Source organism: Salvelinus fontinalis, chromosome 10, assembly GCF_029448725.1.
Source record: "Salvelinus fontinalis isolate EN_2023a chromosome 10, ASM2944872v1, whole genome shotgun sequence".
NCBI classification, from domain to species: Eukaryota; Metazoa; Chordata; class Actinopteri; order Salmoniformes; family Salmonidae; genus Salvelinus; species Salvelinus fontinalis.
The window spans coordinates 4,069,015-4,096,044 of NC_074674.1; the positions used below are offsets into that span (position 1 = coordinate 4,069,015).

General features: G+C 42.0%; 2 protein-coding genes across 2 annotated transcripts; both read right to left on the reverse strand.

The window, feature by feature from the left end:
- Positions 1-1,235: 1,235 nt before the first annotated feature.
- LOC129863437 (chordin-like protein 2) lies at positions 1,236-13,108 on the reverse strand. Its single transcript, XM_055935423.1, has 11 exons — positions 11,754-13,108; positions 11,107-11,219; positions 10,739-10,832; positions 10,341-10,486; positions 9,441-9,534; positions 9,288-9,349; positions 8,877-9,045; positions 8,448-8,636; positions 8,158-8,346; positions 7,946-8,038; positions 1,236-7,568 (listed from the first exon to the last, which is right to left on the reverse strand). Exons 1-11 carry the CDS (start codon positions 11,827-11,829, stop codon positions 7,435-7,437), a joined length of 1,359 nt encoding a protein of 452 aa, XP_055791398.1. The 5' UTR covers positions 11,830-13,108; the 3' UTR covers positions 1,236-7,434.
- Positions 13,109-13,207: 99 nt separating this feature from the next.
- Positions 13,208-25,967, reverse strand: spag7 (sperm associated antigen 7). The gene is made up of 7 exons (XM_055935424.1): positions 25,858-25,967; positions 19,865-19,932; positions 19,571-19,659; positions 19,345-19,429; positions 19,075-19,164; positions 14,711-14,867; positions 13,208-14,599 (listed from the first exon to the last, which is right to left on the reverse strand). The coding sequence occupies exons 1-7, from the start codon at positions 25,940-25,942 to the stop codon at positions 14,478-14,480; spliced, it is 696 nt and encodes a 231-aa protein (XP_055791399.1). The 5' UTR covers positions 25,943-25,967; the 3' UTR covers positions 13,208-14,477.
- Positions 25,968-27,030: the final 1,063 nt, after the last annotated feature.

Sequence of the window (27,030 nt, forward strand, 5' to 3'; positions counted from 1 at the left end):
CTCTTGATCACTGCCCATCTCTTGATCACTGCCCATCCCACATATTGGTTTCACTGCCCATCTCTTGATCACTGCCCATCTCTTGATCACTGCCCATCCCACATATTGGTTTCACTGCCCATCTCTTGATCATTGCCCATCCCTTGATCACTGCCCATCTCTTGATCACTGCCCATCTCTTGATCACTGCCCATCTCTTGATCACTGCCCATCCCACATATTGGTTTCACTGCCCATCTCTTGATCACTGCCCATCTCTTGATCACTGCCCATCTCTTGATCACTGCCCATCCCACATATTGGTTTCACTGCCCATCTCTTGATCACTGCCCATCTCTTGATCACTGCCCATCTCTTGATCACTGCCTATCTCTTGATCACTGCCCATCCCACATATTGGTTTCACTGCCCATCTCTTGATCACTGCCCATCTCTTGATCACTGCCCATCTCTTGATCACTGCCCATCCCACATATTGGTTTCACTGCCCATCCCTTGATCACTGCCCATCTCTTGATCACTGCCCATCTCTTGATCACTGCCCATCTCTTGATCACTGCCCATCTCTTGATCACTGCCCATCCCACATATTGGTTTCACTGGCCATCCCTTGTTCTGTCCCTCTCCTTGATTACATGGTCTTGCCCACCTTACGATTTAAAAATGATACTTCAGCCAGGCAGATGTGGAATGCACTTCAAAACCCAGGTGGAACAAATCAGTGGGCATTAAAAAAAATATATCAAGTGATTCCACATTACTATATTCAAACAGGCCTTGAGCACTGGATTTCTTCCCAGTCTCTGAATACATTAGATATGATGTTGTCTGTGGTAAACAGGCGCAGCCCATGCACATTCCTTCTGCAGTCTTATTTGCAAGTATCTCTGTCAATAATCACATAAAACAACTAACATACATTACATTCATATTCTAACAAGCAGAAATACATGTTGAAATCTGAAGATAATATGGCATGGTAATTTACCTGCACATTTTAGTTAGAAGTGTTATTAAAAAACACTTGCCTGTAGAAAAACATCTATGATTGATTTCATGCATACAAATAATAAATATGTTGAGTTGCGTTTAAATACTTTCTGTCATCATCACATGAAATCCTATGATTTACAGAGTACATCTGGAGGTTGTTATACAGTTCATTCGTTGCTCTCCTGGTTTTTTTTATGTATAAAATAATGTTTGTGGTTATATTTATGTTTATTTTAGGTCCGCAGAAAACCCTAAATATGAAGTTATCTCAAGGTAAAGCATGTTGTAATAGATCTACAGCTACAATGTGAAGACATACTACACTATACATATACAGCACCCATTTGACTACTGGCACAGCCACTGCTCAACCTCTTGATACAATTGACTAAATTGCAAAGGCACCTATTGCCAGTAATCTTTATTGAACATATCTCTCTCTCTCTCTCTCTGATTCTAGATGTTAGAGAAACATGTGGTTGTGAATTGCGTTTGAGAAAAACAGTTTGAGAGAAAAAACGTTTTTGTTCTTGTCTATTTTGAGTTCTTGTTCAGATTAATATCAACAAACAACTTTAAAGGGAAATAAACATTCACTTGTAATCTACTTTTATAATCCCTTTCTTTCTCTTCTTGAAAAACTCTTCAAAAGAAAATGATTAATTGAAAACAGGTTTTTACACATGCTCTTAGGACTTGGTGATGTAATAGAATCTGGCTCTGCTCTCTGTCCAAAAGAAAACATAGGCAGACATAGCTGGGAAAGGCAATGAGGAGTCTGAGGATCTTCAGGAATTTATATCCTCGGGTCAATTTCAGTGTATCTGGGTGCGCCAGTATCTCCACATCTGGCTTAATCGTTGCAATCAAGCCTGAGAGATGTTTGGATACAACTGTTGTTTTGGATCATAAATTGAGGCCTAACAGTAGGAGAATACTACTGTGTGGGGAGACTGAAACAGTTCATTTGGCTCTGGGGCCAAGCAGCTGATTACCTCACCAACACTCCTCATTAATCAATGTGCCAAATGAGTTTATTCAAGATTGGCCCCATTCATCATAGTCTTTTTGATGCACAAGTATACTTAGAAACTGTAGTACACACTTAACATGAAATCATAGGGAGAGTGATTGAATGGTCCATAATTGTACATTTGTAGTACATTTTTCTCTTGAACAATAATCATTTCAGCGATGAACAAAAATATTCCTGTGAAACCTGGTCTTGGTTTATCAATCATGCCTCCATCACAAGCATGTGTTTAAAAATGTGAACCTCTAACAGTGGGGTTCAGGAAAGAGGGTGTAATGACTGAAGTGTTTATGACATGAATCCCAGTATTGTCCATATTTTCTTGGCACTGCCCAGATCATCAGCTGAAATGATCAGGGCCAACTTAATTAAGGAAAGGGGTAGGGTGTAAAAAACAGTGCCCTTAATAGATTTCGGAAGTATTTTGATGAAGCAAAAACTCAGGGGTTCTCTTGAACACCTTAATCAGCTATGAAAGCAAACACATCTATCAGACTTAATTAACTTAACACAATTTGGCTCCCTTTGAATCAAAAGACTGCCTGATTGATTTTCAATGCCTCAGTTCCTCACAAACACTGTTTCTGTGAGGCACCATAATTATGGTGTAGCAGCCTAGGGACAGATATTTCGAATATTTATTTAGTTTGCTCACCTCACCTGCCTCCATCTACTGCAACTAACTGCTCGCTGTAGCCCGTTATCAACAGGAAATGGCTACATTTCGGATAGGTTGTGGGCTCGTACAGTAGGCCCATAGACTGTAGCTATCTTGTAGCATACAATAATATATTGTTGCTACTCACACGTTGAGACACTTTTCAATAGAACTACAGATGTAATTACAGTATTGTAGTAAATATTCTTACTCCGATTCTAACCCTTAATGTACTTGAAATAGTGAGGTTTCTTCAGTTCTGTGAGAATTCCCTGGTTTGACATATTCTCTAACAATGGGCAGCAGCAGGGTTGAGTAGACATGCTCCTACAGAGAGCTGACCCCACTAGCTGATTTATACCCACTGACTGCCCCCAGCTGTTACCACTGCCTGAGCCAAGACTAAGCATGCATAGCTGAATTGGCCAAATGCTACTTAGAGGGAATTTGAAACGTCCTCTCCAAAAAATTAACAGACCATATAAATGCTGAAAAGTTTCAAGATTTTCCACCAGCAATAAAATAAATAACCGTTAATGTGACAAAAAAATTCAGCACCACCACCCCTGTTCACTACCTGGCCTGCCACAATGAGGGATGCTGTACTTTGCGTTATTATCCGGGATCAAGTTACTTTCTCTAAACATAACACTGCATTCTGGCATATAGCAAATACCTTCTCATTCATCAATTTGGAAGAGAAATAAGATGTGTTTTTTTATGGAGAAGTGGAAAGAGGCACATCTACCTCCTTTATGGAAGAGGACCACCTTGAACCTCTCAAAATAAGATATTGCCAGGAACTGTCAAGTCCAACAGCCTGTTGAAATAAGTCACAGCTTCATTGTAAAACTATTAAGGTCTACAACTGAGGGGCTTCTGTTTCAAAATATTTTGTCAGGCCTTTAGTGAGAGATGGGCAGCAATGTCTGGCGCAAAGTGTGAAGCCAACACAATGAGTCATTGTAGTTGTGAAGGGAGAGAGTGGACTGTTGGGGTTCACAGATGAGGGATATTAGTCACAAGTCTGTGCACTGTTCCCATATCGACAGGACTCGGTGTATGGCTCTTATCTACTGCAATGAAAATGGCACAGGGATAAATGGGCTTATCTTACACCTGTTGACCTAAACAAGCCTTTTGACAAGCTGTTCACAGGGCAACTCAACTCAAAGGCGAACATGGATTTCAGATGATGTGATCATAAGCCAGCTTCTCAATGTGTGTAGAACAGTAATGACATGCTATTTCAATAACTTGTCATAATAGTTATTTGATGTGGTAGAACAACACTCCAATAATATCCTACATTTTTAAAGACCAAGGATTTATTTTTCTTGGGTTTGGTGTATTATACATACGGCAAAGAATCAAATTGTGTCTAACTATTTGACAAGCATGTTACTGTTGTGCTCTATCCCAGTGTGTCCCAAACTCGGTCCTGGGGCCCCCCCTGGGTGTACGTTTAGTTTTTTGCCCTAGCACTACACAGCTGATTCAAATAATCAAAGCTTGATGATGAGTTTGTTATTTGAATCAACTGTGTAGCGCGAGGGCAAAAAACAAAACGTGTACCTGAGGGGCAGGACTGAGTTTGGGAAACCCTGCTCTATACCTTTTTTTAAAAGACTGGGTCATCCATCAACAGTATTCTTATTTTTCAATATTATTCCTCCCTGAGCCCTCTCTTCTTCAGTTCTCTGTATTGGAAAATGTTGGTGTCCTTCCAACTCATGACCTACATTTATATCAAATTAACAGAGCTCTATTGTTGTGCTCATCCTGTTAGGCCATTACAACCCTTGAGAAAACAAACTATAGCACTGGAGCACAAATCCAAATTACAGGCACAATTTATAAATGAGAAATCCCCCTGGTCCGACTGGTCCGACTGGGTTCACTGGAGGGTAGTCAAAGGAATAACAACAGTCTGATTTGTGCAGGAATTCTTGCCTCAGGTAGAGCTCAACTAAATCATATTTTTGGTTGGCTCCAACTTTTAGCCTTGTCAATCACGTGCAAGAATGCCTTGCCACTGTGCAAAGGGAAAAAAGACCCATCAAGTACTGAAATCCCACATAATCCTATGGAAACTTGGTCTGTAGAAAACTGGCTAAACATAATGATAAACACCTCAGAGAACATAATAGAAAGTAGTTCCAGCAAACCAATGTAGCCACTCTTATGACAGAATACATACAACTGCTGTTGCAGGGCAATACCGATGCCCAGATATCAAACCCACATTTTCTGAGGAAAGCCCTATATGTATACTGCCCTACCAAGAAAAAAGTCTGTAACTGCTCATAGCGTGGAACTGAGAAAAATTGATTTTATTTACCTTGGTTTCACAGTAACTTTATGCAGTTACTGCTAACATGACCCCCATTTTCTCCAAAACACAATAGAGGCAGGATACTTGTCCACATGATTAAGCATGTACAGTGGGGCAAAAAAGTATTTAGTCAGCCACCAATTGTGCAAGTTCTCCCACTTAAAAAGATGAGAGAGGCCTGTAATTTTCATCATAGGTACACTTCAACTATGACAGACAAAATGAGAAAACAAATCCAGAAAATCACATTGTAGGATTTTTAATGAATTTATTTGCAAATTATGGTGGAAAATAAGTATTTGGTCAATAACAAAAGTTTATCTCAATACTTTGTTATATACCCTTTGTTGGCAATGACAGAGGTCAAACGTTTTCTGTAAGTCTTCACAAGGTTTTCACACACTGTTGCTGGTATTTTGGCCCATTCCTCCATGCAGATCTCCTCTAGAGCAGTGATGTTTTGGGGCTGTTGCTGGGCAACACGGACTTTCAACTCCCTCCAAAGATTTTCTATGGGGTTGAGATCTGGAGACTGGCTAGGCCACTCCAGGACCTTGAAATGCTTCTTACGAAGCCACTCCTTCGTTGCCCGGGCGGTGTGTTTGGGATCATTGTCATGCTGAAAGACCCAGCCACGTTTCATCTTCAATGCCCTTGCTGATGGAAGGAGGTTTTCACTCAAAATCTCACGATACATGGCCCCATTCATTCTTTCCTTTACACGGATCAGTCATCCTGGTCCCTTTGCAGAAAAACAGCCCCAAAGCATGATGTTTCCACCCCCATGCTTCACAGTAGGTATGGTGTTCTTTGGATGCAACTCAGCATTCTTTGTCCTCCAAACAAGACGAGTTGAGTTTTTACCAAAACGTTCTATTTTGGTTTCATCTGACCATATGACATTCTCCCAATCTTCTTCTGGATCATCCAAATGCTCTCTAGCAAACTTCAGACGGGCCTGGACATGTACTGGCTTAAGCAGGGGGACACGTCTGGCACTGCAGGATTTGAGTCCCTGGCGGCGTAGTGTGTTACTGATGGTAGGCTTTGTTACTTTGGTCCCAGCTCTCTGCAGGTCATTCACTAGGTCCCCCCGTGTGGTTCTGGGATTTTTGCTCACCGTTCTTGTGATCATTTTGACCCCACGGGGTGAGATCTTGCGTGGAGCCCCAGATCGAGGGAGGTTATCAGTGATCTTGTATGTCTTCCATTTCCTAATAATTGCTCCCACAGTTGATTTCTTCAAACCAAGCTGATATCTATTGCAGATTCAGTCTTCCCAGCCTGGTGCAGGTCTACAATTTTGTTTCTGGTGTCCTTTGACAGCTCTTTGGTCTTGGCCATAGTGGAGTTTGGAGTGTGACTGTTTGAGGTTGTGGACAGGTGTCTTTTATACTGATAACAAGTGCAAACAGGTGCCATTAATACAGGTAACGAGTGGAGGACAGAGGAGCCTCTTAAAGAAGAAGTTACAGGTCTGTGAGAGCTAGAAATCTTGCTTGTTTGTAGGTGACCAAATACTTATTTTCCACCATAATTTGCAAATAAATTCATTAAAAATCCTACAATGTGATTTTCTGGATTTTTTTTCTAATTTTGTCTGTCATAGTTGAAGTGTACCTATGATGAAAATTACAGGCCTCTCTCATCTTTTTAAGTGGGAGAACTTGCACAATTGGTGGCTGACTAAATACTTTTTTGCCCCACTGTATTTAATGTAGAAAAAATGACATTAACTCATTTTCAACCAAATGAGCAGTTACTGCCTTTTTGCTTGGTAGGGCAGAATAGCCCAATGAACTAAAGCCATGGCGTCTCAGGCAAGGACCTTCCAGTACAAACTCAAATGTCTACAGAATGTACAAACAAACATGTCAAACAAACCAATGTTGTACACTCTGCCTCAAAATGACATCTGTTAGCATATTTGTATTTACAATAAATATGTTAATTAATATTTCTCGGTACATTCTGAAAAGGCATACAATTTCAAACAGCAGTATTTAGCAGAACGGTAAAGTGATTGTAAATATGGTCTACTCTATAAAGGTGTTATTGCCAGATGGCTGTCTAATTTACCCAGTGTATTTTTCTATTATATACATGTACACCTGTATTTTTTAGATAACTGTTTTTACTGTATTTCAGTATGCCAGAAAACAAAAATGAGATATAACTGTAATTAATTTAAAGTATTTTTTGTATTTTGGTTTCTTCTACTACCAAATGCTACCAACAATGTTGACAATTCTGCTGACAATATGGAACATCACATTGTAATGAGTTATGATGACATTTAAAAATAAACAAAAGCTTGTTATTCTATAACCAATAAGCAGTGCTATGTTTCATGTTTAATGAAATGCATATGAATGCTGTGCATTTTCCATTGATGTCAAAGTCAGGGGATGAGAGTTAAGAAGAGCACAGGCTTTCTAGCTGGTCTGGGTACAAGAACTTCACTACCTCCCTGATCCCATCCTCACAGGTCCTGGTCTTGGGAAATTCCTTCTGATTGTCTTCTTCCTCCTTGAATCTTTTCCAAGTCTCTGTATAAAAAGAACAAAGAATTGACATGTTGCCATCCAACAGCAGACAAAAAGCGTACAAATCCATAACTTTTTTTCCCTCAGCAGGAAACAAGATGGTCACTGACAAGAGGAAGCAGCCATTTTTAAATCAGTTGAAATGAAATGAAATTTCCTTTGGTCTACAATATGTCTGGTTGGTCTATGACCTTATGTCTAGAAATGGTTTGAGCTGTATTGCCTAACAATTCAGATTGGCAAAACAATGGAAAAGCTTTACTTAAAAGAAACTAAAGGATTACAACATTTATAACTAGAGGACTTTTAAATGACCGGAAAATAAAGGTACGCATACAAGAAAAAAAAACCACACACACAAAAAACATGGATAAACTCACCTTCATCCAATGTTGTCAGTAAAGTGTAGTCATCTGGATTATCTAGAAGATCTTTCTTCAGAACATCCCCAGTTTCCATTAATTGTAAAACTCCTGGGAAAAGTGAAAATACATATTGGGTGACATTCCAAATAGTTAGGTAATCGACAGCTGGAGCTTTGTTATTAACACTGCCATGCTAGTGCCCTCTAATGCTTCCCCCCTCCTATTACCTCCTACTGTCTTCCATACTTGCACTTCAACTTCAGCAGTCCCTTGTCTTTCAATAGCAATTATCCTAACTGTGTCCTCTGTGTGAACCTTTGACGATGGCTTAACTTTGTACACCAAGAGGTTGTTATTGTCATGTCCAAGATTCATGTTTATGTAACAGTCAGTCCTGTTGCTCTCAGCATTATGTTCTAGGGGCAGAAATCAGAGAGATTAAAAATGTATATTGCTCAAAACCTATGCTTAAAATAATTTTCTGAATTGCATTGTGAATACTGCTGAGCTACAGTACCTGGACAAATCTTGCAGCATTTCCCCTCGGTTTTAACGGGATTTTGGCATGGATACTGGCTGGGACATGAGAGGCGTTTGCAGTCCTGTATGCCATCCTTACAGGTGCACAAAATGCACTCCAGGACCTTCCCCAGGACTGGGTGCCACACATCACCATGAGAGTAGGTGTTGCCGCTGTACTGACATGCTGAGAGAAATAGGAAAAACATATATGCTCTAGTACTACATATTATTACAATCACAGATATAAGAGTTAGAATATATTGACTGCTCAATGACCAGGGAAGTGACTCCCTATTGTAGGCCATGAAAATAGTACTACTATTAATAGGATAATAATAATAATAATAATAATAATAATAAGATGAATAGCATTAATTAATATTATTAATATTATTCATTATTGTAGGGCTATCATTTAACTCACCCTTCTGGTGCTTTTTCTGCAGCAGGAAATTCACAGTGGTCTCTGCAGCACCTTTGAAGTGGAGCTTGGGCAGGCTCAGGCCTCTGGGAGTACCCCTGACTGTGGATGGAGTAGAGCGGACAGACCGCCCTCGGAACTGCTCTCCAGCACACTGGTCCACTGAATGCCTCTTGTGTATTCACAGAGACAAATAGACACAGTTATTATGGGGTTATTTTGGATTTATGTGCAGTTCCGATGCCAGTGAGTTGGAACCCCACCCCACTCCAGGTAAACTTGATTTACATGCCCCACAAATGACGATTAAATATTAGTTGTTGTCTTCTCTGCAAAGGTGTGGTGTTTTGGATGTTATGGTTTGACAAATCTACAAGACTAAACCCATCAATGAATGAACAGAAAACCACCTACAACGCCTCGGTTCAGCTGTTGGCCTACATCCTCCACTGATGAGTACCCATTAATGCCACCATCTAATCAAAGACAAATGAAGAGGACATACATTGACTTTGATTACAACAGAAAGTAGGGTGAGAATCTGTGGTAAGAAACAAATGTGATCACCTTTGCACACCAGACAGCAGGTATCTGGGAATGAGACTGGTGAGGAGCAGGTCAGCGGCTGGCAAGTTTTCAGAGCACAAAAAATATTTCCATTCTAAAAACAAATGTGGAAGAAAGCCAAAGGAAGAACAGAAGTGATTGCAGACATTGCCAGCCCTAGCTTTTTGGGGGCCCGAAGCTACATGTTGTTTCGGGGCCCCCAACTCGCGAGCAAAACATTTTAGTGGCTTCCCTATAGAGATAATTTTCTAGAGATAATTTTTTTAACAAGTTAATTTCCTGCAATTCTACTCATTTTGCCATTGTGCGGAGATAGAAATGTGCAGTTTTAGAGCCAATTTCCTGCAATTCAGCACAATGCCATAGGGTGGGGGATACATTTTTGCAGTTTTAAAGCTAATTTCTTGCAGTTCTACACACTTTGCCATATCTTTTGCCATGTTAATATGATATCTGAGTGAGAGTGACTAACAAAACCAATGGATAGAAATTTGGGAACATGCCCTTTCTTGCCCGGTCGATAATTCAACCAGGATTATTACAAGTTTAGATAGTTGGCTAGACTAACATACCAATCTGAAAATGTTTTGCTGACATTGGCTAATTGAGTGATTGTCAGTGACTGAAATAACAAGAAAAAAACTGCTGATGCTCAACCAAATATTAAAATTGCACCTTGTGTATTCTACTATTCTAACTCTCAACAGTAAGTTGAGACCAAACTGAGTTCCTAAAAAATAAATTAAAAAAAGAGTCGCTTACTGCCACAGGGAATTGTAGATACATTAAGAGCTCCAGTATTACAGTATTATGGCTGACGCATGAGGAAAAACTCCCAGTTACGTTCTCAGAGTAATGAGCTGTACACCATAAACTAGAGGAAGAGAGAGTGTGACTTACTGAACATGTGCACATGACACACTGGTTGGTTTGTCGAGATGGGAAGAGGTCATGGTTGGCAAAGGTCTCCCCTGGTTGGTATAAAGTTCCATTATACCTGCAGGACTTCACTGAGGCTCTCAAGCCTGCTGGAATCCTAGGCTCATCTGAGCAGATAATGAATGGTAAGCACAAGATGAGTAAGTGAATGCCAAAGCAGGATGTTTTTGTTTTACACACCTCTAGCCTTATTTTCCTCAAGGATAGAACTGGTGTATGCAATTGAAGATCAAGTCCTGTGACTAGACATGGCATAAAAGCACACAGGTACTACTATACCAAATGGAGTCATAGAAATTATTAAATAACTTTATCGTACTGCCTGTGTGTACTTATTGTATGAGAATGCCTGATCCTACCTGTACAGCGAGGGCAGCACTGCTGAGAGTCAGTCACTGGGTTGTCACATCGCAGAGTAGGGCACTTAATTGTGTTACATTTCACATGGCCTGTCTATGAGGGAAACGTTACATGGTTTACAGGCATACCTTGAAATCCCACCCACCAAAACCCTTTAAAGCAACTGCCAATATGATGTATAGCCAGTAGCCTAAATCCTATTTGCACACAGTAGCCTACAATCCAATACTCAGGTTTAGACAGTTTGATACAGTAGCGTATAGGGCAGTGTTGGGCTTCTTTTGGTACACTTTTACATGGTTTCATATTAGGCTACAGATGTGACAAAACTGACCAATGATGTACTCTAATTCTATTGGTACAGTACCTCAGTGCAGGAACACCGCATACAAAACATGAAACCAAAGGGTTCCAGATAAGGATGCCAGCTGTCTCCAGGACTGTATGTTTTCTCTTTGAAAGAACAGAAAACTGCAGACACTGGGTGAAAAAAAATGGAAGATGGAAAGTTATTCTAGCAGTAGAAGCACTTTAATATGAAGCAAATCAGGAATTGTCATAAACAGAAAACGAAAGAGACTAATCTAATAAAAAAGTATCTTCTATGGCTCACAAACCTGTCAGAGTAATAACTGCTAATATCTTCTGGCAAAAAAAACATGTGGATTAAATCAGTATACTGTCATAATTGATGTTATGTGGTTATATAATTAATGTTGTGGTTATAATTAATACATTTCAACCGGAATTAGCACAATTTAATACAGTTTAATACTACACTGACCTTATAGACACGCTGTATAAACTTGCCAAATATACAAAAAAAAGTTGGTTGCAACAATGATGAAATCCAGAAAAGGAAAAAGATAACATAAACCCATGTTTGATCGCCAGTAGTGAGTAATGGTAGTGTGTTCCTATAGTAAAACTCTTCGTTTGATTTGAGCTACAGACTCATTTCATCAATTGTGCATAACGGCTTAACTTTAGATTTGCAGAGACAGTCTGTCCTACCTTTTCTTGCTCTTATAACATCCGAAGCACAACCAACGAACAAACAGATGCAAATTAATAAGAATATATGCTTCATGTTGGGGGATAAATCCTTGTCAATATGAAATGAAATAGCAGCAACTGCGACAGCAAACCCCAGGACAGTGTGAAACTCCCCATAAAAATCACGAATTTATTCTTGGTTTTCATCGAAGGCGCCTCCTACAGGAAGAATACGCCAATTTATAAACTGGGTGAAGTGAATGATGTGATGTTGTCAAAGAAAATGGAATGAATAAATCTAAGTTTGTTGGTTGTCAAGTAGGCCTAAAGTAGGAATAAAGCCTATAAATAGTCAAATATTTCTCTCAAATGCACAGTAGCCCTAACATAAACATGTACAGTATAACACCCTGCTAGACATGTCAGTGACATTATGGGTGCGTTCGTAAATTCACTCTGGCTATCTACTCCGATTTCAGAGCACTCTCGTCTGTGTGCCAGAGCGCAGAATAACTGATGAATTTACGAACACTTAACACCCGTTGAATATAGCCGGTGTCAGTAAACGTCGCCAAAAAAACATAATTAAATTGTCAACAGCAGTTAGTCACCAACGCTCTGGACAACATAACACCCTAACCAGCTCTGCTAGGGTGAGTAAAATGGTCAGAATGAGATTCTCTCATTTGTGTCTGGAGGTAGCTAGCAAGCGAGCCAATGTTAGCTTGGGTGCTTGACTGCCGTTGTGGGGTCAGAACGTTCGGATCAACCCTACTCCTCAGCCAGCACAACACTCTGAATTTACTAATGCCCAGAGCACACTCTGGCACTCCAGATTGAACTCACCCGCTAATGAAAGCGGGATGGGAGCCTGTGATGTCATAATAAAAATGTGATGGGAGCCTATGATGTCATAATTGAAATGACCTCCCTGAGGTCAAAAGCCTGCCACTAATTTGTCAAAGATTCTAAGGCAGGTAAGACCTTTCAATACGGAGAACCACATTCCTACTGGAGCACAATGGTTAGAACCCGTGCGCAAGTGGCGCTGCTTGCTCAACGCAACAACCAGCATCTGGGTCGCCGTGGAGGGCCACAAAGCCTGAGGCCCCGTCATGACAGACCTCGGGGAGAGAGGCCTCGGAGTCGACGCCCCCGATGTCAAGTGGGTCCGATGGTTGAGAAATGGAGATGGCCACGAAAACGATTAAGCTTGCTTCCACAGTCAAGATCATTCGCAGATGTGAGACGAGGACTGAAGGGCCGACGCGTGGTACTTCGTGTTGGAGAATTGCCCAATTAGAAATGAAAGTGCAGATTGATGCCTCAAATCTTTAAAACTTTTGTAAAGATACTTTTAGGCCTACTGTTTTTGTTCTCTAGACATCTAGCTACCCTTCTAAAAATGGTAAAAGGGCCTACAAGTGCTACCAACACACTGCAATGTTATGGGACACAACATAAAAGGCGTATTAAATCAACATTTCTCCAGCATTTATTAAAACATACAGGAAACATAAAGGGATTAAAATGGTTACAGCTAGATGCCATCATGCCAACATCTTTGCAGACTGAGCAAGTGAAATAGCGCATAGAATAAAACATTGACAACACAGCATTGTCCACATAGCATAGGACACTTATTTCAAACCTCATTTAAAAATGTGACATTCAGTTTGACCAGACTACACAACGGAGCAGAGTTGTATTACATTTGCTGAAGGTAACAATGATTTATAGACATTGAGATTCAAACAGTGCTTTGCGTCTCTAAATGAGACACTTCCCCATGAATATGACCCCAGAAATGTAATCATCATCAACTTGATGTTTGCTAGTAGATCTACCATGTAGGCCTACAAACTGCAGTGGTTTCATTCTCAAAGTAAGTCTTCAGCCCCCATTCACTTTTCATTTGTGGGATCGAAACACTGTATGGGCCTGAGAACAAAGATTTAGGGCTTTATTCAAGCCGTAACGCAGAAGTTCAGTGTTACCCTCTGGGCACAGCCGTCAATTCAACGTCTATTCCACATTGGTTCAACGTAATTTCATTGAAATGACGTGGAAACGACATTGGTTCAACCAGTGTGTCCCCAAGTGGGTACAGCGTGATTGACATTTAGCGGAGACTGCATTCACAGTAAACGCTGCATATGTCAGCTCAATCTGAAATTACCTTTCTATCAGGTAATCTGTAACGCTTCAGCGATGAGACTGAATAGAGCCCATAACGTAGCTAAAAACAAACATAATAAAAAAATATCCTGTAACTCCTAACTGCCACGATATGTCACAATAGGAATTATTTTCCTTGTAAAAGGTGAAAACAGACAAATGCTAAACTATCGGCAACCTGCTGTTGCCCCTCATGGTTGTGCTACTCTCCTCTTTGCTTTCACTGAGAAAAATGATTCATTTGTGTGGGAGAAATTACAGGACTTTGGGGTAAAAGAAAGAAAGCCAATAGACAAAATGCTCTTAATCAGACTTCCACACGACCAATTTGGTCGGAACATAAAAACAGTCAACCCGAGTCAAGGACAGAGGAGAAACATAATTCAAGAACCTTCCTTACATACCCACAAGTTTCACCTACTGTATATGTCCTGGGAAACATGTAGGATCTTTCAATGTAGTAGGCCTCCTGTAGGTTAATACAGATGAGGTACTCCCTCTGTGCCCCTCATACGTTTTCTCTCTTTTACACTCAGTCACACACACACACACACACACGCCCTCTCAAGAGGTGGAGGTGCTCCCTGCCCCGGTGTCTTCATCTCCTGTCTTCTGACGTTTCTTGGCCCGAATCTCATTCATGGCCTGCTCTATGGAGCGGGTGTCCCTTTTGTTGGCCACAGGTACTGAGGGAGGAGAGGCAAATATATTTTGTTACGCAAAGAACACAGCACACACCATGAGGAGATGTGATTCTCTGAGGATGAGAAATCAATACTGAGCCTCTTCACACTGACCCATGCCATATGCCTGGTTGGCCTCTAGCGTATGTGCTGCATCCTTAGCAGAAGAGGTGCCGATCAGATGGCTGTACTTGTCACGGTAATTGGAGCTGGGAGACGCTGCCCTCTTCTGTGTCTTACAGGCGGTCTCCTCTTCTAACGCAGCCTGCTCCTGAAGAGTAGTGGACAGGTTTAATTATCAAACACTTTCTTTGAGCAATAGCTCTGAACCCAACCTATACTCCGTAGATATTACGCTGAGTGAACAAAAGACAGCAGCATATTATAGAGCAAAGGGTTACCTGCAAAATGTCAAGGACTACAGCTAGAGTGATTAGATCTATTAAGGTGCAATTTGGTTTGATTTGTTTGATCTTAGCTAGCTACATAGCCGTCTTTGTATCAAAGATAATTGTGTAGTTTAGAGCAATTATCTAGGTTAGCTAGCCAGCTATTTTCGTCCTTTTAACGTAACGTAATCAACACTGCTAGCTAGCCAGCTAGCCACCGAATAGCAGCACTGTAGAAACTATTACATTCAACGGAACAACGGAACGACTTGATTAGTGTAGTGTTAGCTAGCTACATAGTTGTCTTTGCTGTCTTTGTATCTAAGATAACTGTGGAGTCTAGAGTAATTATCGGTTAGCTAGCCAGCTATTTTCGTCCGCCGCGCTGCCGTTCTCCTACCTAGTCAACACTGCTAACACTGCTAGCTAGCCAACTTCTACCGAATAGCAGCACTGTAGAAACTATTACATTACAACGGAACGATTTGATTAGTGTAGTGTTAGCTAGCTAGTGTTAGCTAGCTACATAGTTGTCTTTGCTGTCCTTGTATCTAAGACAATTGTGTAGTTTAGACTAATTATCTAGCCAGTTACCGAGGTTACCTAGCCAGCTATCGAGGTTACCTAGCCAGCTACACTTTCAAACAAAGTCAACAACGCAGCCACTGCTAGCTAGCCTACTTCAGCAGTACTGTATAATTTTAATCATTTTAGTCAATAAGATTTTTGCAACGTAAGCTTAACTTTCTGAACATTCGAGACGTGTAGTCCACTTGTCATTCCAATCTCCTTTGCATTAGCGTAGCCTCTTCTGTAGCCTGTCAACTATGTGTCGGTCTATCCCTGTTCTCCTCTCTGCACAGACCATACAACCGCTTCACACCGCGTGGCCGCGGCCACCCTAACCTGGTGGTCCCAGCGCGCACGACCCACGTGGAGTTCCAGGTCTCCGGTAGCCTCTGGAACTGCCGATCTGCGGCCAACAAGGCAGAGTTCATCTCAGCCTATGCTTCCCTCCAGTCCCTCGACTTCTTGGCACTGACGGAAACATGGATTACCACAGATAACACTGCTATTCCTACTGCTCTCTCCTCGTCTGCCCACGTGTTCTCGCACACCCCGAGAGCTTCTGGTCAGCGGGGTGGTGGCACCGGGATCCTCATCTCTCCCAAGTGGTCATTCTCTCTTTCTCCCCTTACCCATCTGTCTATCGCCTCCTTTGAATTCCATGCTGTCACAGTTACTAGCCCTTTCAAGCTTAACATCCTTATCATTTATCGCCCTCCAGGTTCCCTCGGAGAGTTCATCAATGAGCTTGATGCCTTGATAAGCTCCTTTCCTGAGGACGGCTCACCTCTCACAGTTCTGGGTGACTTTAACCTCCCCACGTCTACCTTTGACTCATTCCTCTCTGCCTCCTTCTTTCCACTCCTCTCCTCTTTTGACCCCACCCTCTCACCTTCCCCCCCTACTCACAAGGCAGGCAATACGCTTGACCTCATCTTTACTAGATGCTGTTCTTCCACTAACCTCATTGCAACTCCCCTCCAAGTCTCCGACCACTACCTTGTATCCTTTACCCTCTCGCTCTCATCCAACACTTCCCACACTGCCCCTACTCGGATGGTATCGCGCCGTCCCAACCTTCGCTCTCTCTCCCCCGCTACTCTCTCCTCTTCCATCCTATCATCTCTTCCCTCTGCTCAAACCTTCTCCAACCTATCTCCTGATTCTGCCTCCTCAACCCTCCTCTCCTCCCTTTCTGCATCCTTTGACTCTCTATGTCCCCTATCCTCCAGGCCGGCTCGGTCCTCCCCTCCCGCTCCGTGGCTCGACGACTCATTGCGAGCTCACAGAACAGGGCTCCGGGCAGCCGAGCGGAAATGGAGGAAAACTCGCCTCCCTGCGGACCTGGCATCCTTTCACTCCCTCCTCTCTACATTTTCCTCTTCTGTCTCTGCTCCTAAAGCCACTTTCTATCACTAAATTCCAAGCATCTGCCTCTAACCCTAGGAAGCTCTTTGCCACCTTCTCCCCCCCCCCTCCTCCCTCTCTGCAGATGACTTCGTCAACCATTTTGAAAAGAAGGTCGACGACATCCGATCCTCGTTTGCTAAGTCAAACGACACCGCTGGTTCTGCTCACACTGCCCTACCCTGTGCTTTGACCTCTTTCTCCCCTCTCTCTCCAGATGAAATCTCGCGTCTTGTGACGGCCGGCCGCCCAACAACCTGCCCGCTTGACCCTATCCCCTCCTCTCTTCTCCAGACCATTTCCGGAGACCTTCTCCCTTACCTCACCTCGCTCATCAACTCATCCTTGACCGCTGGCTATGTCCCTTCCGTCTTCAAGAGAGCGAGAGTTGCACCCCTTCTGAAAACACCTACACTCGATCCCTCCGATGTCAACAACTACAGACCAGTATCCCTTCTTTCTTTTCTCTCCAAAACTCTTGAACGTGCCGTCCTTGGCCAGCTCTCCTGCTATCTCTCTCAGAATGACCTTCTTGATCCAAATCAGTCAGGTTTCAAGACTAGTCATTCAACTGAGACTGTTCTTCTCTGTATCACGGAGGCGCTCTGCACTGCTATAGCTAACTCTCTCTCCTCTGCTCTCATCCTTCTAGACCTATCGGCTGCCTTCGATACTGTGAACCATCAGATCCTCCTCTCCAGCCTCTCCGAGTTGGGCATCTCCTGCGCGGCCCACGCTTGGATTGCGTCCTACCTGACAGGTCGCTCCTACCAGGTGGCGTGGCGAGAATCTGTCTCCTCACCACGTGCTCTCACCACTGGTGTCCCCCAGGGCTCTGTTTTAGGCCCTCTCCTATTCTCGCTATACACCAAGTCACTTGGCTCTGTCATAACCTCACATGGTCTCTCCTATCATTGCTATGCAGACGACACACAATTAATCTTCTCCTTTCCCCCCTTCTGATGACCAGGTGGCGAATCGCATCTCTGCATGTCTGGCAGACATATCAGTGTGGATGACGGATCACCACCTCAAGCTGAACCTCGGCAAGACGGGGCTGCTCTTCCTCCCGGGGAAGGACTGCCCGTTCCATGATCTCGCCATCACGGTTGACAACTCCATTGTGTCTTCCTCCCAGAGCGCTAAGAACCTTGGCGTGATCCTGGACAACACCCTGTCGTTCTCAACTAACATCAAGGCGGTGGCCCGTTCCTGTAGGTTCATGCTCTACAACATCCGCAGAGTACGACCCTACCTCACACAGGAAGCGGCGCCAGTCCTAATCCAGGCACTTGTCATCTCCCGTCTGGATTACTGCAACTCGCTGTTGGCTGGGCTCCCTGCCTGTGCCATTAAACCCCTACAACTCATCCAGAACGCCGCAGCCCGTCTGGTGTTCAACCTTCCCAAGTTCTCTCACGTCACCCCGCTCCTCCGCTCTCTCCACTGGCTTCCAGTTGAAGCTCGCATCCGCTACAAGACCATGGTGCTTGCCTACGGAGCTGTGAGGGGAACGGCACCTCAGTACCTTCAGGCTCTGATCAGGCCCTACACCCAAACAAGGGCACTGCGTTCATCCACCTCTGGCCTGCTCGCCTCCCTACCACTGAGGAAGTACAGTTCCCGCTCAGCCCAGTCAAAACTGTTCGCTGCTCTGGCACCCCAATGGTGGAACAAACTCCCTCACGACGCCAGGACAGCGGAGTCAATCACCACCTTCCGGAGACACCTGAAACCCCACCTTTTTAAGGAATACCTAGGATAGGATAAAGTAATCCTTCTGACCCCCCCCCCCCCCCTTAAAAGATTTAGATGCACTATTGTAAAGTGGCTGTTCCACTGGATGTCATAAGGTGAATGCACCAATTTGTAAGTCGCTCTGGATAAGAGCGTCTGCTAAATGACTTAAATGTAAATGAAAATGTAAAAAGACTCAAGTGTGAACCATCAGTACTTGCTATGTTATAACAAGTCTACATTACTTGAAATCGGATCTCTCTCTGTGTAAATGAATGTATTCTGCCAAATGATATACAGTTATGGACATGTACAATAGAGTATGTGTTTCTCTTCAGTTTTGTTCATCAGTGAGTGTGACTGAGTCTCCAGTCTTACTTTAAGTCTGCGGCGGTATTCAGCTTTTTGGGGGTCCCACTCCTCTCCTTTCCGGTAAGCCTCCAGCTCATCGTCTGATGGAGCAAACTCCTGCCACAGTCATTTTGAATACATACTTTCAGTTACACATCAGTAAGAATAACACATATACAACAAATAATAAAATGCCACCACTATGCATGAAAATAATAGTGCAACTCATGGGAAGGGCATGTAAATCTGGTGATATTTGTGAATGCAGCCATAAAGAACACCCAAAAGAGGTCTGACCTTCTTAAAAATCATGACGTATCTGCTCTCCTCATCCTCTCCGAAAGAAAACGATGCCAGACCAGCGACTTCTGCAACATCATGCCTTTAACAAGCCAGGATGTCAGTAAAAGTTTACATGCAAACTGTTACATATTATGTTTGTAGTCCTCTCATAAAAAAAAAACGTATTACATAATGCTCTCTATTTATATATTCAAGGATATATTTTTAATTTTTCACTTACAATATGCTCCTTTCAATCTTTCCCATGGGATTGTACTTCCTCTTCTGTTGCTTAGTGTCTTGAATGAATTCTGACACCTCTTTCTCCATCTGAAAAAGAGATGAAGGCAGTATAAACTCGATTGTTCTTTAACCACCAAAGATCAGTCAATGAAGAATTGGAAAGAGTTATTGGATTTGTTTCTTGGGATTTGGGTTGTCCAAGTTACTGACTGGACATTCAGCTGGATGAGCAGAAAATGAGCCCACAAAGGAGACAGAATATAATCCTCCACCTGCAGGCAGAGCCTCTCACCCTTTTCCTGAACTCTGCTTTCTTTTTCTTCTCATCTTCCTGCATCTTCTTCATTCTTGCTGCCTGTTCTGTTGAGGGATAGAAAACAAGGTTATATTATTCAATTGTTTTCATACTGAAAATATAAGCCTATTAATTCCCATGAGATGTTATAACATATCGATTGTCTGAAAAGCATATATTTCCTATACCATACTTTAATTACCTGGACATCACTTTAATAATGTTGGTAAACTCTGGATTTAGTGTCATCTGAGCAAATTAATCCATAGAGCAACAGGATCCTATGCTATAGCTGCTTAAGTGTAATTCACATCATTTTTGGATGAGGGACTACTGACATAGTACATGTGACTTGCATAACAAGTGTTCAGTATGATGTTCATTATTACCAAATAACACACCCACTGGGCACACTACGTCATTTCAATGTGGATAATATTTGGTTGAGACGTTGTTCAATAAGATAACCTATAAGTTAGTTGAATTTCTAATGTGTTATCACTATGCTTTCAACAATCTAAAAGCACAACCAAATTCCAAAGGAAAAACAATGTCTGTTTTTTGTTTAGTTGTCACCCAAATGTCAATTACAGCGCTTTCAACCATTTAAAAGTTAAATAAAGGTTACAGTGCCTTGCAAAAGTATTCATCCCCCTTGGCATTTTTCCTATTTTGCTGCATTACAACCTGTAATTTAAAGGTGTTTCTTTATTTATTTGGATTTCATGTGAAGAAAAAAAAGTATTGAAAAAAATTCATTAAAAAAGACAAAAAAATGAAAAGTGGTGTGCATATGTATTCACCCCCTTTGCTAGGAAGCCCACCTCCAGAAGTCACATAATTAGTTAAATAAAGTCCACCTGTGTGCAATCTAAGTGTCACATGATCTCAGAGAGATATATCACTACACACACACAAACCTGTTCTGAAAGGCCCATAAGTCTGCAACACCACTAAGCAAGCGGCACCATGAAGACCAAGGAGCTCTCCAAACAGGTCAGGGACAAAGTTGTGGAGAAGTACAGATCAGGGTTGAGTTATAAAAAAATATCTGAAACTTTGAACATCCCATGGAGCACCATTAAATCCATGATTAAAAAATGGAAAGAATATGGCACCACAACAAACCTGCCAAGAGAGGGCCGCCCACCAAAACTCACAGACCAGGCAAGGAGGGCATTTATCAGAGAGGCAAAAAAGAGACCAAAGACAACCCTGAAGGAGCTGCAAAGCTCCACAGTCGAGATTGGAGTATCTGTTCATAGGACCACTTTAAGCCGTACACTCCACAGAGCTGGGCTTTACGGAAGAGTGGCCAGAAAAAAAGCCATTGCTTAAAGAAAAAAAATAAGCAAACACATTTGGGGTTCGCCAAAAGGTGTGTGTATGGGAGACTCCCCAAACATATGAAAGAAGGTACTCTGGTCAGATGAGACTAAAATCGAGCTTTTTGTCCATCAAGGAAAACGCTATGTCTGGTGCAAACCCAACACCTCTCATCACCCCGAGAACAACATCCCCACAGTGAAGCATGGTGGTGACAGCATCATGCTGTGGGGATGTTTTTCCATTGGCAGGGACTGGACAACTGGTCAGAATTGAAGGAATGATGGATGGCGCTAAATACAGGGAAATTCTTGAGGGAAACCTGTTTCAGTCTTCCAGAGATTTGAGAGTGGGACAGAGGTTCACCTTCCAGTAGGACAATGACCCTAAGCATACTGCTAAAGCAACACTCGAGTGGTTGAAGGGGAAACATTTAAATGTCTTGGAATGGCCTAGTCAAAGCCCAGACCACAGATTCTCAATTGGATTGAGGTATGACTTAAAGGTTGCTGTACACCAGCAGAACCCATCCAACTTGAAAGAGCTGGAGCAGTTTTTTCTTGGGGAATTGGCAAAAGCTTATAGAGACATACCCCAAAAGACTTGCAGCTGTAATTGCTGCAAAAGGTGGCTCTACAAAGTATTAATTTTGGGGGGGTGAATAGTTATGCACACTCAAGTTCTGTTTTTGTGTCTCACTTCTTGTTTGTTTCACAATAAAACATAATTTGCATCTTCAAAGTGGTGGGCATGTTGTGTAAATCAAATGATAAACACCCCCCCCCCCCCCCCCCCCCCCACAAAAAAATATATTTTAATTCCAGGTTGTAAGGCAACAAAATAGGAAAAATTACAAGGGGGTGAATACTTTTGCAAGGCACTGGGCACTTAAAAAATAAATAAAATGCACAGTAATGTTCAAATGGAAATACAATTTCAGATATATAGTTTATTTACACAACAGATTGTGTTATCACTGTGCTTCATCTAATAGCAGAACCAAATTCCCTGGATTGCAGTTGAGATCACCTTAAAAAATACATGGTGCAAGTGATCAATGTCATTCGAGATTCTGAGCAGATTATTACAGCAATGTGAAGATCTCCACTGATCTGTGATGACCTATGCATGCTCTCTTGAACATAAGAAATGTATAGTTACAATAATCTCAAAATGTGGCCACGGATGTTATTAATTTTAAAGGTTAAATGTTATAAACTCAGCAAAAAAATAAACGTCCCTATTTCAGGACCCAGTCTTTCAAAGATAATTAGTAAAAATCCAAATAACTTGACAGATCTTTATTGTAAAGGGTTTAAACACTCTTTCCCATGCTTGTTCAATGAACCATAAACAATTAACGACCGTTCCACAGGTGCATGTTCATTAAGACACTAACAGCTTACAGACAGTAGGCAATTAAGGTCACGGTTATGAAAACTTAGAACACTAAAGAGGCCTTTCTACTGACTCTGAAAAACACCAAAAGAGAGATGCCCAGGGTCCCTGCTCATCTGCGTGAACGTGCCTTAGGCATGCTGTAAGGAGGCATGAAGACTGCAGATGTGGCCAGGGAAATAAATTGCAATGTCTGTACTGTGAGATGCCCAAGACAGCGCTACAGGGAGACAGGATTGACAGCTGATCGTCCTCGCAGTGGCAGACCACGTGTAACACCTGCACAGGATCGGTACATCCGAACATCACACCTGCGGGACAGGTACAGGATGGCAACAACTGCCCGAGTTACACCAGGAATGCACAATCCCTCCATCAGTGCTCAGACTGTCCACAATAGGCTGAGAGAGGCTGGACTGAGGGCTTGTAGGCCTGTTGTAAGGCAGGTCCTCACCAGCAACAATGTCGCCTATGGGCACAAACCCACTGTTGATGGACCAGACAGGACTGGCAAAAAGTGCTCTTCACTGACGAGCTGCGATTGTGTCTCACCGGGGGTGATGGTCGGATTCGCGTTTATGGTCGAAGGGATGAGCGTTACACCGAGGCCTGTACTCTGGAGCGGGATCGATTTGGAGGTGGAGGATCTGTCATGGTCTGGGGCGGTGTGTCATAGCATCATCGGACTGAGCTTGTTGTCATTGCCTGCAAACTCAACCCTGTGCGTTACAGGGAAGACATCCTCCTCCCTCTTGCAGTACCCTTCCTACAGGCTCATCCTGACATGACCCCCCCCCCCCAGCATGACAATGCCACCAGCCATACTGCTCGTTCTGTGCGTGATTTCCTGCAAGACAGGAATGTCAGTGTTCTGCCATGGCCAGCGAAGAGCCCGGATCTCAAAACCATTGAGCACGTCTGGGACCGGTTGGATCGGAGGGTGAGGGCGAGGGCCATTCCCCCCCAAAATGTCCGGGAACTTGCATGTGCCTTGGTGGAAGAGTGGGATAACATCTCACAGCAAGAACTCGCAAATCTGGTGCAGTCCATGAGGAGGAGATGCACTGCAGTACTTAAGGCAGCTGGTAGCCACACCAGATACTGACTGTTACTTTTGATTTTGACCCCCCCTTTGTTCAGGGCCACATTATTCCATTTATGTTAGTCACATGTCTGTGGAACTTGTTCAGTTTATGTCTCAGTTGTTGAATCTTATGTTCATCCAAATATTTACACATGTTAAGTTTGCTGAAAATAAACGCAGATGACAGTGAGAGGACCTTTCTTCTTTTGCTGAGTTTATTAGTGTGTGTAACTTCAGGCTATTTACTGTATTACAAAAGTAATAGACAAAAGTTACAGAATAGGACTAAATCAAATCAAACTTTAAATGCACTTTATATGAAGTTTGATTTGATGTAGTCCTATTCTTTAACTTCGATTGTTGGTTAAGATGAAGACTTGAATCCAACATATCAATTTGAAATTCAAACAAACTGGAATTAAAGCCAGACTAAGTCAGATGCAAAGATTGTCCAATCCAAGCAGAAGACATCTCCTTCAAAATGTTGATATTTGGTTGCGTTGACACCAAACAATTCAATATAATTAAAAAAAAAAAAGTTATATATATAAAAAAAAAAAAATCCACCCTAGGCCTAATTTATTGTCTATTTTTTGTTGAATTCAAACAGTTGCTCGGTGACTTGCAAATGCTATAAACAGTGCATTCAGAAAGTATTCAGACCCCTTGACTTTCCACATTGTTACGTTACAGCTTTACTCTAAAATTGATTTTTTTTAAAAATGATCCTCAATCTACACCCAATACCCCATAATGACGAAGCAAAAACAGGTTTTATGAAACGCTTGAACATAAAATATTAAAAAAGAATTACAAAAAAAGACCCTTCCCTAGAGCTGGCCGCCCAGCAAAACTGAGCAATAGGGGGAGAATAACCCTTTGTCCTGAATGCCAAGTGTCACATCTGGAGTAAACCTGGCACCATACCTACGGTGAAGCATGGTGGTGGTGGCAGCATCATGTTGTGGGGATGTTTTTCAGCCGCAGGGACTGGGAGACTAGTCAGGATCGAGGGAAAGATGAACGGCACAAAGTACAGAGAGATCCTTAATGAAAGCCTGCTCCAGAGCGCTCAGGGCCTCAGACTGGCACAAAGGTTCACCTTCCAACAGGAAAACAACCCTAAGCACACAGCCAAGACAATGCAGGAGTGGCTTCAGGACAAGTCTCTACAAATACAGGTGTGCCAAGCTTGTACCATCATACCCAAGAAGACTCAAGGCTGTAATCGCTGCCAAAAGTGCTTCAACAAAGTACTGAGTAAAGGGTCTTATGTAAATGTGATATTCATTTTTTTTTTTATACATAAAAAAAAAAAAAAAAAGGTTTTGCTGTTTCATTATGGGGTATTGTGTGGATTGGGGGGGGGGGATACATGTTAGATTAAAGCTGTAACGTAACACAATGTGGAAAAAGTGAGGGGTCTGAAAACATTTTCCGAATGCACTGTAGGCCTAAAAAACATAGTTGGTGATTGACAAAGTAAGGTCACATTTCATTTGCTCTCTTAAACCTACTCTTTGGAATGACTTCAAAACCAACAGTGAAGTTAAGTGCAGATCTCTCAACAAATCATTCTCACGACTGTGCATGGGTAATAGTCAGTGTCAAACATAGCTGGGCTTGGTTAAAACCCCTGGAAGGGAGCCCAAAGGGCAGATAGATAGTTCTCCAGTAGGAGGTGCTGCCCAGACTATTTTGTTTTCTGATAGCAGATGTTGAAAGTCTATTATTTTAATAGGTATACATTCAACACTTTATACAAGGTTGGTCTGTTTCAATATTTGGTAACCATGCGGAGATAATCATGTAGTTTAAGTTTATTACTTTTTTCAAATCAAATGTATTTTTCACGTAGATTCAACGTCACAATACGTTGACAAATTACATTGAAACAACCAGTTTGTGCTGCTTTGCGAGCGCAAACAAACAATGAATGATGGATCATTTGGCCAATGAGAGCACTAGAAGGACTGACTTTGACCAATAGGATGCATCTTAAACAAAAACGTAATTCACTACAAGGGCAAATACTCGTTCGTGACTGGATACTTTTCTGTACAGACGATAGGGAGGTTGAGAACTCCACGGAACAGCTACATTTACGAAATACTCTTATCTTTACAATCGAATAATACAATCGAATTGAGGATAAATAACTGTAGAGTATTACTGAATATACCTCGGGCCTTTCGTCGGCTCTCCTTGTCGCCGACTGTGGGAGGTTTTTCCATCGAACTCAAGATTGAGCCCAGAAGGTCCGCCATTTTGGACTGAATGATCACTACCGGAAGCATGATCTTTAAAATCATTCGTGGGTAGGGGATACGCATGCGCATATCAACAAAGAATATTAGAATAATCGGCATAACAGGCTATTTATTGTAGCCTTCTATTGACAAACGATGGGTTGTATTAGTGAATGTACTGAAATAATATATATATTTGGTTTCTTGATGGTAATTACGGTGCCTTTTTTGTTGTCTGTAAATTGTCTGTGTATGCTACAGTACACAGAAAAATGTAAATTAAAAACACGTTTTTTCAATGTATTGCAATTTGCAATATACGTTTATCAAATTTTTATAATAGCTCTAATCAATGATAGAACATTTTCTTCATGAAATTAATAGCAGGTAGTCCAGCGTTAGCGGTTAGGAGCATTGGGCCAGTAACCGAAAGGTTGATGGTTTGAATCCCTGAGCCAAGGAATTTAGGTGAAAAATCTGTCTATGTTCCCTTGAGCCTAGTGATCAACCCTAACGGCTCCTGTAAATTGCTCAGGATAAGAGTGTCTGCTAAAATGTAACATATAAAACATTAATATCCCTTTTCATGAAAAAATACAACTAGTGATTGATCAGATGAAGGGAGGATTATATCTTTTATTTATTTTTTTTATTTTTTTATTTCACCTTTATTTAACCAGGTAGGCTAGTTGAGAACAAGTTCTCATTTGCAACTGCGACCTGGCCAAGATAAAGCATAGCAGTGTGAACAGACAACAACACAGAGTTACACATGGAGTAAACAATAGACAAGTCAATAACATGGTAGAAAAAAGAGAATCTATATACAATGTGTGCAAAAGGCATGAGGTAGGCAATAAATCGAATAATTACAATTTAGCAGATTAACACTGGAGTGATAAATCATCAGATGATCATGTGCAAGAAGAGATACTGGTGTGCAAAAGAGCAGAAAAGTAAATAAATAAAAGCAGTATGGGGGTGAGGTAGGTAAATTGGGTGGGTAGTTTACAGATGGACTATGTACAGCTGCAGAGATCGGTTAGCTGCTCGGATAGCAGATTTGTAAAGTTGTTGAGGGAGATAAAAGTCTCCAACTTCAGAGA